The sequence below is a fragment of the Perca fluviatilis genome, chromosome 13 (genome assembly GCF_010015445.1).
Source record: "Perca fluviatilis chromosome 13, GENO_Pfluv_1.0, whole genome shotgun sequence".
NCBI lineage: Eukaryota > Metazoa > Chordata > Actinopteri > Perciformes > Percidae > Perca > Perca fluviatilis.
In genome coordinates, this window is record NC_053124.1 from 34,179,072 (window position 1) to 34,191,934 (window position 12,863).

A 12,863-nucleotide genomic window follows, 5' to 3' on the forward strand; every position below is an offset into this window, starting at 1 on the left:
ATATTTTTCTAAGCGTACCATACAGAGACACAGAGAGACCTGTCCTGTCACCGTTTTGTTGGGATATAACTGACACTCAAAAAACAATGGATTTAATAAAAAACTGTATCTGTATTCATTTTGTCTTGTTTTGATTTTTGAAGATATTTGAGAACGTGGAAATGTAAACCAAGTATCAGATACTAAGAGATAAATGAAACCTAGATGCAAAGTGTCATAATAACTTCCGGCCTATATCTAAACTGCCATTTATCTCAAAAATTTTGGAGAAGGTGGTGTTAACGCAGCTGCTTCAATACCTCAACTCCACAGAGATCCTAGAGCCATTTCAATCTGGGTTCAAAGCCCGCCACAGCACTGAGACAGCCCTGTTAAAGGTGACAAATGACCTCTTGCTCACTCTTGACTCAGGTGATAATGCCATTCTGGTCTTGTTGGATCTTAGCGCTGCATTGACACTGTAGACCATGGTACACTACTAGAGCGTCTCGAACAGTGGTTTGGCATGAAGGGTACAGCTCTAAGCTGGTTTCACTCCTACCTCCACCAAAGATCTTTCTCAGTATCCACAGGACAGTACTCCTCATCCCTTGCCCCTGTGTCTTATGGTGTCCCTCAGGGATCACTTCTGGGTCCAGTACTCTTCAGCCTTTATATGCTCCCCTTAGGTAACATCATCAGAAAATTTAATATCTCATTCCATTTCTAAGAAGATGACTCTCAACTGTACATCCCACTTAAATCCAGCAACTCCATGCAGCCTCTTTTAGACTGTTGGAAAGAAATTAAAATCTGGATGGCTAACAATTTTATTCAGTTAAATGATAACAAAACTGAAGTTATTGTCTTTGGTCCTTCAAAATCCAAAACTGCCATCCCTGCCGACCTTGGTCACCTTGCCCCCTATGTTAAACCCCATGCACGTAACTTGGGTGTTGACTCCCATCTTAACCTGGAGAAACAAATATCTTCTGTTGTAAAGTCTAGTTTTTACCAATTAATAACCTCCCGCTTAGACTATTGTAACTCTCTCTACTTTGGTCTCCCTCTGACTCTGGTGGCACGGCTTCAGATGGTCCAAAATGCAGCGGCTAGGCTGCTCACGAATACAAAAAAGCATGAACACATTACACCTGTCCTAGCCTCCTTGCACTGCATTCCAGTCCAGTCTAGGATACAATTTAAAATACTGTTGATGGTTTTTAAAGCACTTCACGCCCTGGCCCCCAGCTACATAGCTGATATTATTCATCTTCCGTAGCCCCCAGGTCCATCAGATCCTCCAGCCAAGGCCTCCTCCATGTCCCACGGTCCCGGCTTAAGCAAAAAGGTGACAGAGCCTTTTCTGTTGCTGGTCCTCAGCTGTGGAACCGACTGCCACCTGACATCAGAAATGCCCCTTCAATTGTGATATTCAAAGCCAGGCTCAAAACTCATCTTTTTACATTGGCCTTCCCGGCATCTTAATTGTCTTATCCTGCTATGTTTGTAATTGTTTGTCTTTCGATGTACTTTTTAGCCTGATTTGTACGTGTTTTATTTTATTTTTCTTATTTTATTTTATCACCCTGTGGCTAATGCGCTATGTACAGCACTTTGGTCAGCGCAAGCTGTTTTTAAATGTGCTAGAGAAATAAACTTTACTTACTAACTGTACTTTTAAGACATTAACGACAGTTACTAGTTACTTTACACGTTAAGATGTCTGCACACAAAACACCTGTAGTTTATAAAATGTGGACTGTAACTAAGTACATTTACTAACCCACCCCCACACAATTTTGAAATCCAAAGTAATGCCCTTGACCTGAATACTTCTTCCACTTCTGTTTTATTCAGATTTTTTCCGAAAAATAACATCACTGGTTAGATTTAAAACCAGTATTTAGACCTCCAGTCCAGCAGGTGGCTGTAAATCCTATAAATCCATTCACTGAGCATGCGCGCGGACACTAACCCGGAAGTGTAGCTAGTAAACAACCACACAGACGCTTTCGGAGCGAACTTGTCCGGTTTTTATCTTCAAACCGCCGCTAGAAACTGCCGCTAAGATGTCTAAAATCGAGTTGCTGCGGCTGCTCATCACCCAGCGGCTGACCGCCGCCGCGGAGGAGATCTTCGGGGTGTTCGGGAGAACGATAGCCGAATACGAGGAGGAGATCTCCCGCTCCAAGCTGGAGATCGACCGCCAGCGCCGGCTGCTGGAGCTCCGCAGGAAGCCGCAGGTCTCTCTCTCTCTGCGGGGGGACAGCTCGGGTGAGTGGCTGCTGCTGCTGCTGGGTGTAACCTGCAGGGTCTCAGACTGTAGAGATATGAAATATATCTGTGTTTATGTTTTCATGTCTATGGTTCCAGGGAAGAAAGAGACAAACAGAAATTCGATAAAAATGGTTGAAAAGCGCCACAAGAGAAGAAAAGAATAAGAAGAAAATGGTGTGTGTGTGTGTGTGTGTGTGTGTGTGTCTGTCTGTGTGTGTGTTATTGTCTGTGTGTGTGTTAATGTGTCTGTGTGTGAGTGTGCGTGTGTGTATATGTCTGTGTGAGTGTGTGTTAATGTCTGTCTGTGTGTTATTGTCTGTCTGTGTGTGTCTGTGTGTGTGTTAAAGAAGTCTCTTTTATATAGACCTTAGTGGTCCCCTAATACTGTATCTGAAGTCTCTTTTATATAGACCTTAGTGGTCCCCTAATACTGTATCTGAAGTCTCTTTTATATAGACCTTAGTGGTCCCCTAATACTGTATCTGAAGTCTCTTTTATATAGACCTTAGTGGTCCCCTAATAATGTATCTGAAGTCTCTTTTATATAGACCTTAGTGGTCCCCTAAGACTGTATCTGAAGTCTCTTTTATATAGGCCTTAGTGGTCTAGTGGAGCAGGATACCCAGGGCTCGGTTTACACCTATCACCATTTCTAGTCACCGGGGGACCATAGGCAGGCTGGGGGAACGCATATTAATGTTTAAAAAAAAACTCATAAAGTGAAATGTTCATGCCATGGGACCTTTAACTATTAGTCAAAATAATTCAGAATTTCTGCTAATTCTACTAAAAAATTGAGGTGCATTGACCATACATTCCAAACAGAAGAGTAAAACGAGTAATGGTAATAAGTTGGAATCAAGTCGGCTAAGAAGACATAAGACAGAAATGGGGGGATAATTCACAAGCTACTTTTATGTATTTATATAAACGGGCAAACCAAACCAGGTCAATTTTGGTCGATGGAAGACAATACACGGGTTATTAAATGCACGTTTGTCTCAGTCCGAGTCCTGACTCAGTTGTTTGTCGTTGGCAAACAATTTTCTGAAAAATAACGAACGCTCTTCTCAAATAAATGATCAGCCCGCTACTTTCTTTAAATTTGGATGTTTTATTCAAGTTTATAGCATGAACAAAAAAATTTTTATTAAAGGGATACGCTACCTTTTTTTGAAATAGGGCTCATCCCGGTCTCCCCTAGCTGTAGATAGGTGGGCCAACGCATTTTTTGTGCATGCATTGTTTTAGTCCGGTGCAACACCGGCAGCGCTGCTGCTAGTTAGCTTAGCATAGTGAATGGAATCCTATGTTGCCGGTTAGCATGTTGTGAGTAAAGGTGAGCCAACAAAAGATAAAAAAAACAACTTAATTACTTGCACTGAGACAACAAATGCGTTGGCCCACCTATCTACAGCCAGGGTAGACCGTGATAAGAACTATTTCAACAAACGGTGGCGTATCCCTTTAAGGAACGTTGGAAAAAAAGTGACTAAAATGTCCGCAAAAGCTTCAACGTGGGGGGGAAAAACCCACAAAGAAGTCAAAGGTGCCGAAAAAAATTGACAAAAACATCGCGAGGGGGGGGGAGCAACAAAGGTTTTGAAAAAGACGACCAAAACGTTGTAAATGTTTTTTGAAATTTTGACTCAGAAAAACAGAAAGTTGCACGGTCGACAGGAAGACAGCCCTAGGGTTAAACTTACGTTTGTCTGAGTCCTGACTCAGTCGTTTGTCATTGGCAGCTCTGTGCGAGCCGCCAGACTGGAGCTCCGGTCTGGACCTGAACGAGTTAAATCCTCCGGCCATCAAAGAGGAGGAGGAGGAGGAGGAGGAGGAGGAGGAAGGGGAAGATCTGTGGCGGGACGAGACGACGGGGCACAACGACGTCAAGTTCCTGTTGTTCCGCAGCGGCAGCGCCACAAACGAGCAGGACACCGAGCGCCTGGCGTCCTCGCTCTCCGACCCCGGCGGCCCGGAAGATGACTCGGCGCTGGACTCCCTGCCGGGCCCCTCGGTACGCCTGCAAGAATTATTACATCACTGTCTTGTCATAAAGGTCTTAACGGTCCCATGACATGGTGCTCTTTGGATGCTTTTATATAGGCCTTAGTGGTCCCCTAATACTGTATCTGAAGTCTCTTTTTATATAGACCTTAGTGGTCCCCTAATACTGTATCTGAAGTCTCTTTTATATAGACCTTAGTGGTCCCCTAATACTGTATCTGAAGTCTCTTTTTATATAGACCTTAGTGGTCCCCTAATACTGTATCTGAAGTCTCTTTTATATAGACCTTAGTGGTCCCTAATACTGTATCTGAAGTCTCTTTTATATAGGCCTTAGTGGTCCCCTAATACTGTATCTGAAGTCTCTTTTATATAGACCTTAGTGGTCCCCTAATACTGTATCTGAAGTCTCTTTTATATAGGCCTTAGTGGTCCCTAATACTGTATCTGAAGTCTCTTTTATATAGACCTTAGTGGTCCCCTAATACTGTATCTGAAGTCTCTTTTATATAGGCCTTAGTGGTCCCCTAATACTGTATCTGAAGTCTCTTTTATATAGGCCTTAGTGGTCCCCTAATACTGTATCTGAAGTCTCTTTTATATAGGCCTTAGTGGTCCCTAATACTGTATCTGAAGTATCTTTTATATAGGCCTTAGTGATCCCTAATACTGTATCTGAAGTCTCTTTTATATAGGCCTTAGTGGTATCCTAATACTGTATCTGTATCTTATGACCTCATAAGGAGAAGAGTCCTGATTGGTCCATCTGAGCTTTCATTTTCTCAAAGGCAGAGCAGGATACCCAGGGCTCGGTTTACACCTATCACCATTTCTAGCCACTGGGGGACCATAGGCAGGCTGGGGGAACGCATATTAATGTTAAAAAAACTCATAAAGTGAAGTTTTCATGCCATGGGACCTATAAGGCGTATGATAATTGTAATTACTTACAGTTTCAATCACAAGTTTGGACACACTTTCCCATTCGGGTACATGAGAAGGCGTGTCCAAACGTTTGACTGGTACTGTAAGTAATTATTGCTCTGACTATATATTTATTTTATAAAGTGTTTCCCACAGAATTAGATTCTTTTTGCGGTGGTAGCTGGCCCGAGGGATGGGGGGGTCCATGTGCGGAAAGAGGTGCAGAATTCTTATATTAATTGTACTGCAAATATAATATATATAAAAATAGAAATTTTGAGCGTCAAATCCTTCATCTTCTTCATTCTGATACATTTTCAGGCACAAATTTATGGTGAAAACATCTTAATTTATGTCAAGGAAAATACTATATTCTGCAGGTAACAACAGAGAGAGAGAGAATCGATCACCGGCGATCGCCCAATGCATGCTGGGTAGATTTGTGTCCGACTTGATCCCGACTTGCTCTGACGTCGCGCGCACGTGGGCAACGATAACCTCACGAGATCAAGGCGGCCGCAGTTTTTTGAGCCAGGCGCCGCAGTTGCTCTCCACCGACTGCCAAGACCCAGGCGGACCCAGGGGCATGCTGGGAAACGCCGGCCTCTCAGTTGATTGGTTCAGATTGGACTCAACATGATGACATTTTATATCACAATATTTTTGACCAAATACCTCGATATCGATACCAACGATATTGTAGTGTTGACTATTGGTGCTTTCACAAAATATTTACACAATGAGATTTTAGATAAACAATCATCAATAATGTGGATATAATGACTAAGTGGGTAAAGGTAAATAATAGAACAGTTACAACAGTCTGGTAGGTTCAAAAAATGACATCACTTTACTGTAATGCAGCCTTTAAAACCAGGAAAAGACACTTATGTCATATCACGGTATTACGATATCCAAAATCTAAGACGATATCTAGTCTCATATCACGATATTGATATATTGCCCAGCTCTATTGTTACGTTTCGCTGCAACTTCGTGTTTTTCTGGGTCAAAATTTCAACATTTTGTTGTTCTTTTCTACACTTTTCTCGATGTTTTTGTCGATTTTATTCAAATTTTTTGTCACTTTTATTTTTTTATTTTTTATTTATGTTTTTGTCAATATTTTTACACGTTTTTTGTCCATTTTTTTAACACAATTTTGTCACTTTTTCCGATTTTTTTTATTTTTATTTTTTTTTGTCACTTTTCAGCGTTTAAAACAAAATAAATGTTTTAGTCCATTTTTTTTATTTTATTTTTTTTCTGCATTGTTTTCATTTAATTTTAATTCTAATTTTTCTTAATTTTTCTTAATTTTTCTTAATTTTTCTTAATTTTTCTTAATTTTTCTTCTTTGTTTTTTAGTTTTGCAATCAGATATTGTGGTATTTAGTTTCTTTTTTTAATATACATTTTTTATTTTCAGTATATGTTATGAAATGTTTTAATATTGTCTGATGGTCTAGGCGTCAGCTAATCGGGATCCTTCTAACAAACACAAATACACTGACGTAGACTACACCGCTGCCTGGAATTCATTCAGAACTTTACTATCTTTAAAAAGACTAATTCATAAATATTTTAAATTTTGACCGACAGAGACACTTCTATTGTTATTTGCAGTTATTTCTGAGACATTTAATCATAATACAGAATTTTGATTTGTTACAGCTCTACCCATCGGCCCCGCAGACCGGGGACTCGGACCCGGACGAGGACCCCGCTGCCGACGCTTCAGGTAACGGCGGGCTGGACGGCCTCGACCCGGACGCCGGCGCGCTGTCCGAGGTGGTGGACTCGTACATCTGCACCGTCTGCGGCCGAGCGTTCGGCCAGCGCGGCGCCTGGGCCAAACACGTGCAGGTGCACCGCAAGGCGGACGCCAAGGCCGACAAGTCGTACACGTGCGACATCTGCGGGAAGAGGCTCACGCGCTTCGACGGCTACCAGAAACACCTGCGGATTCACACGGGAGAGAAACCGTACTGCTGCGACGAGTGCGGCCGCAGGTTCAGCGACAACTCCAATTACAAACGCCACATTCGCACGCACGCCGTACAGAGAACGCCGCAGAGCTGAGGCTCTGGGGCGCGGACTGGAACAACGCATTATGTAATAAAACATCAAGATGTAATAACAACCTCGTTATGTAACAACACCCGCATTATGGAACAACGCATTATGTATGTAATACTTTTACACTTCATTATGTAATATCAACCGCATTTTGTAATAACACCTCATTATGTAATATCCGCATAATGTAATAACACCCTCATTATGTAATAACACCCGCATTATGTAATAACACTGACATTATGTAATAACACCACATTATGTAATAACACCCACATTATGTAATAACACCCGCATTATGCTGTAACACCCGCATAATGTAATAACACCCTCATAATGTAATAACACCCTCATAATGTAATAACACCCTCATAATGTAATAACACCCTCATAATGTAATAACACCCGCATTATGTAATAACACCCGCATTATGTAATATTAACCTCATTTTGTAATAACACCCGCATAATGTAATAACACCCGCATAATGTAATAACACCCGCATAATGTAATAACACCCTCATTATGTAATAACACCCTCATTATGTAATAACACCCTCATTATGCTGTAACACCCGCATTATGCTGTAACACCCGCATAATGTAATAACACCCGCATAATGTAATAACACCCGCATAATGTAATAACACCCTCATAATGTAATAACACCCGCATAATGTAATAACACCGCATTATGTAATAACACCCGCATTATGTAATATTAACCTCATTATGTAATAACACCCGCATAATGTAATAACACCCTCATTATGTAATAACACATTATGTAATAACACCCACATTATGTAATAACACTCACATTATGTAATATCACCCACATTATGCAATAACACATTATGTAATAACACCCACATTATGTAATAACACCCACATTATGTAATATTATGTAATAACACATTATGTAATAACACCCACATTATGTAATATTACCCTCATTATGTAATAACACCCACATTATGTAATAACACTCACATTATGCAATAACACCCACATTATGTAATAACATCCACATTTTGTGATACATTATTACATAATGCGTGTAAAGTAAAGATAAGATGAGCGATTAAAGTATTTTACGAGGAAATAGGCTATATTTATAAATTTTATTTTTTTTCTTCAAGTGCCTTTTAAAGCCAGTAGAGTAAAATAAATCCATTTGGTTGGTTATTACATAATGCATCCACATTATTACATTTTCGTAACGGAAATGCATTTTGGTGCGGACACAATTATTACACATTTCGGTTTCTATTTTCAATGTTCGGCAGGTTATTACATAATTAAGTGGAAATGTTTAACATGTTGACGTTTTATTACATAATCGTTACAAGGACTCACATTTACACCAACGTGAGACCCAGCGGGACGGACCGTCCAACCTTTGTCAAGGGGACGTTTTCGAGCCATCCGGACGATGTGGATTAATGTCAAGTTCCTCCTCCCTCCACCCTGGCTTGTTCACATGATGTTTCTTTTGGTTTTTTCTTTTTTTAAATCGTAAAAACATCACAAAACTACAAATATTTTTTCACCACTGTCAGGGATATTAAAGGTTAACTGAGCATTATCTGTTCAACAAAATATAGCTATACTCACTTTGTTTTTAAAATCTGTATCACCTGTTTTTATTTAAACCCGAAAACCCCCAAAAACATTGCAAGACTTGTGTCTGATGCGCTAGCCGTTCCAGGCTTTGTCCTCGGCAATGGTACACGGCCGGTCCGAGTCCTCAGATGTCCGCAGAGCGCCGAAAGTATGTCGACAGGGTTCAAAATATGAACTTTTTCGTCAACCAGCCACTCAATAGATTCCCATTGGTTTGTGGGTTGGTGAGTGAAGCAAATCTACCAGCAGCCACTGGCATATTTTACCAGCATTTGGCTGGTAAATGGTGCTAATTTTGAACCCTGCTTGTCGGTTATCCCTTTTACTGGTTTTACTGTTAAGTTTAAAGCAACACCAAAGCACTTTTCCCCTTCGGTCCACATGTGTCAAACTCGAGGCCCGCGGGCCAAATCCAGCCCCTCGCACGTTCTGATCCGGCCCGCATATCAATTTAGGTTCACAATATATTTTGGCCCACCTAGTTGTGTGCCAAACCAAAAACATGGGAAACAGTTTTTCAACTTGCAATTACACGACACTCAAAGCAGAATTTGGCAAATTTGCCAACTTTGAGACTCAGACATTCCCCCCAGAAGCGCTGAATTTGCATATTCAGGCTGTGAAAGAGCTTGTTGTGAGTCAGCTGTGTGGTAGCCTACTTAGAAAATGTAATCATTGTTTTGCTCAATTTGCTAAATTCTAGAGTGGCTTTGTAAATATGATACATGCAGTAATTGAGTCAAAGATATTTTACTTTTTCGATGAAATAAAAGCAATAATCTATACATGCCTGGCCCTTGGTGCGATTCTCTTTCTCCAGTGTGGCCCTTAGTGAAATTGAGTTTGACACCCCTGCCCTACAGGTTGTCCATTACCGTTCTCATTCGAACTACAGATCCACTTCCTGATCTGGGAAACTTCCATAGTGCGGTTATAGCCGGTAGAGGGCCGCAAAGTGAATGCAGAAGTGCCGTTCACCCTGTTACGAGTTGATGAACCACTGAAACGATTTTGGAAACATTATTTTAAGTTACAACAAGTTGGTGTTGCTGTAAACCAGGCAAACAAAAGCTGTTTTTATTTTTTATTTTTTAATTTAACCTTAATTTTATTGAGAGGCAGCCTCTATTTTGCAGGAACGCCCTGATCACTAGGGGTGGGAATCACCCGAGGCCTCACGATACGATATCATCACGATACTTATGTCACGATACAATTATTATTGCGATTTTAAACACATTGCAATATTCTGCGATATATTGCAATGTATTACCTTTTTTCCAACTTCAAATTTTTTCCAATTTCAAATGATGTCTCCAAAGGAAAATTTTGTCAACATCTGTTTCATCTAAAATATATACATTTCTCTGTCTGTTCATCTCCCTTCAATTTTATTGCTGCAAAATGGGATTGTCAAGCAGACAGACTGACCAAGACATATATCGTAATAAATATCGATTTTTTTCCCCCCACCCCTACTGATCACATTTCACACAGTTCCACATTCATACCTGGAAGCTGCCCAGTACAACCACAGTCTGATCTGCTGAGCCACTGAGCAACTCCACTGGAGCTGGGTTGGAGGTTAAGGGCCTTGCTCAAGGGCACCTCAGTGGTGGTAATGAGGGGAGGGACAAGCGCTGCTCTTTCTATTTTCCCCCACCCACATTTTTTTGGTCTTGGTCTGGTCTTTTATTGAAAGACACAGACCAAGAGACAGAAACCGAAACAAACATCTCACCGTTGTGTGTTTCGCTGTGATGGATCAAGAAGAGGAACTTTATATTTTTATTTTATTTTGGACTAATAAATGGACGGGAAACTTGGATCTTTCACATTTATCCACAGTTTTCAACATGGACCAAGACGAAGAAGACGAGACATATATTGTATTTTTTATATATTGTATATTTTGAGACATTTAAACACTGGAAGAGGAAACAGCTTGGTGCATCTTGCTGCTGTTTATGATGGAAGTCTGTCCACTAAAGATCTTTTTTTTTTAAATTAGTTTTTAACTTAATGGTAGCGATGGGAAACAATCATCCAACAGTCGTGTTTTTGTTACAGTCCGACCTACGTGGAAACGTAAACGTGTGGAGTTTGTATTCAGGATGTCGGGAACGTTTTTAATCCCAGTTCACTCAAACAACAGCTTTACTGAAGTAATAAAACAACATGATTGAAAACTCATTTTTGTGTCCCTCACATGGATTCAAATGCTTTTTTTATTTTTCAGGTTTTACCTCTGGAAAATGAGAATCCCATCAATGGCGAGACATGTAGTCTCGTTTAGCGTCGTATTCTAACTAAACGCGCAGGGTCGAGTTACATTTAGAATAAGATGGTAGGTGGGCTTATAAAAGGTATGTTTAGGGACCCTAGAAGAACGGGTCAGCTGGGTTTAGGTAAAGAAGAACGGGACAGCTGGGTTTAGATAAAGAACGGGACGGTTGGGTTTAGATAAAGAAGAATGGGACCGTTGGGTTTAGGTAAAGAAGAACGGGACACTTGGGTTTAGGTAAAGAAGAGCGGGACAGTTGGGTTTAGGTAAAGAAGAGCGGGACACTTGGGTTTAGGTAAAGAAGAACGGGACAATTGGGTTTAGGTAAAGAAGAACGGGACAGTTGGGTTTAGGTAAAGACGAGCGGGACAGTTGGGTTTAGGTAAAGAAGAACGGGACAGTTGGGTTTAGGTAAAGAACGGGACGGTTGGGTTTAGGTAAAGAAGAACGGGACGGTTGGGTTTAGATGAAGAACGGGACGGTTGGGTTTAGGTAAAGAAGAACGGGACAGTTGGGTTTAGATAAAGAAGAACGGGAAAGTTGGGTTTAGGTAAAGAAGAACGGGGCAGTTGTGTTTAGGTAAAGAAGAACGGGACGGTTGGGTTTAGGTAAAGAAGAATGGGACAGTTGGGTTTAGGTAAAGAAGAACGGGGCAGTTGGGTTTAGATGAAGAACGGGACGGTTGGGTTTAGGTAAAGAAGAACGGGACAGTTGGGTTTAGGTAAAGAACGGGACGGTTGGGTTTAGGTAAAGAAGAACGGGACGGTTGGGTTTAGGTAAAGAAGAACGGGACACTTGGGTTTAGGTAAAGAAGAACGGGACGGTTGGGTTTAGGTAAAGAAGAATGGGACAGTTGGGTTTAGGTAAAGAAGAACGGGACAGTTGGGTTTAGGTAAAGAACAGGACGGTTGGGTTTAGGTAAAGAAGAACGGGACAGTTGGGTTTAGGTAAAGAAGAACGGGACAGTTGGGTTTAGGTAAAGAAGAACGGGACAGTTGGGTTTAGGTAAAGAAGAGCGGGACACTTGGGTTTAGGTAAAGAAGAACGGGACGGTTGGGTTTAGGTAAAGAAGAACGGGACACTTGGGTTTAGGTAAAGAACGGGACGGTTGGGTTTAGGTAAAGAAGAACGGGACAGTTGGGTTTAGATGAAGAACGGGACGGTTGGGTTTAGGTAAAGAAGAACGGGACAGTTGGGTTTAGGCAAAGAACGGGACGGTTGGGTTTAGGTAAAGAAGAACGGGACAGTTGGGTTTGGGTAAAGAAGAACAGGACAGTTGGGTTTAGGTAAAGAAGAACGGGACAGTTGGGTTTAGATGAAGAACGGGACGGTTGGGTTTAGGTAAAGAAGAACGGGACAGTTGGGTTTAGGTAAAGAAGAACGGGACAGTTGGGTTTAGGTAAAGAAGAACGGGACAGTTGGGTTTAGGTAAAGAAGAACGGGACAGTTGGGTTTAGGTAAAGAACGGGACGGTTGGGTTTAGGTAAAGAAGAACGGGACAGTTGGGTTTAGGTAAAGAAGAACAGGACAGTTGGGTATAGATAAAGAAGAACGGGGCAGTTGGGTTTAGGTAAGAACAGGACAGTTGGGTATAGATAAAGAAGAACGGGGCAGTTGGGTTTAGGTAAAGAAGAACGGGACAGTTGGGTTTAGGAAAAGAAGAACGGGACGGTTGGGTTTAG

The 12,863-nt window shown here is 41.3% G+C and overlaps 1 protein-coding gene across 1 annotated transcript; it reads left to right on the plus strand.

Annotated features, from left to right (window-relative positions):
- Positions 1–1,730: 1,730 nt before the first annotated feature.
- LOC120571619 (zinc finger protein 771-like) lies at positions 1,731–9,354 on the plus strand. Its single transcript, XM_039820674.1, has 3 exons — positions 1,731–2,256; positions 4,005–4,276; positions 6,865–9,354. Exons 1-3 carry the CDS (start codon positions 2,052–2,054, stop codon positions 7,270–7,272), a joined length of 885 nt encoding a protein of 294 aa, XP_039676608.1. The 5' UTR covers positions 1,731–2,051; the 3' UTR covers positions 7,273–9,354.
- The last annotated feature ends 3,509 nt before the right edge of the window (positions 9,355–12,863 follow it).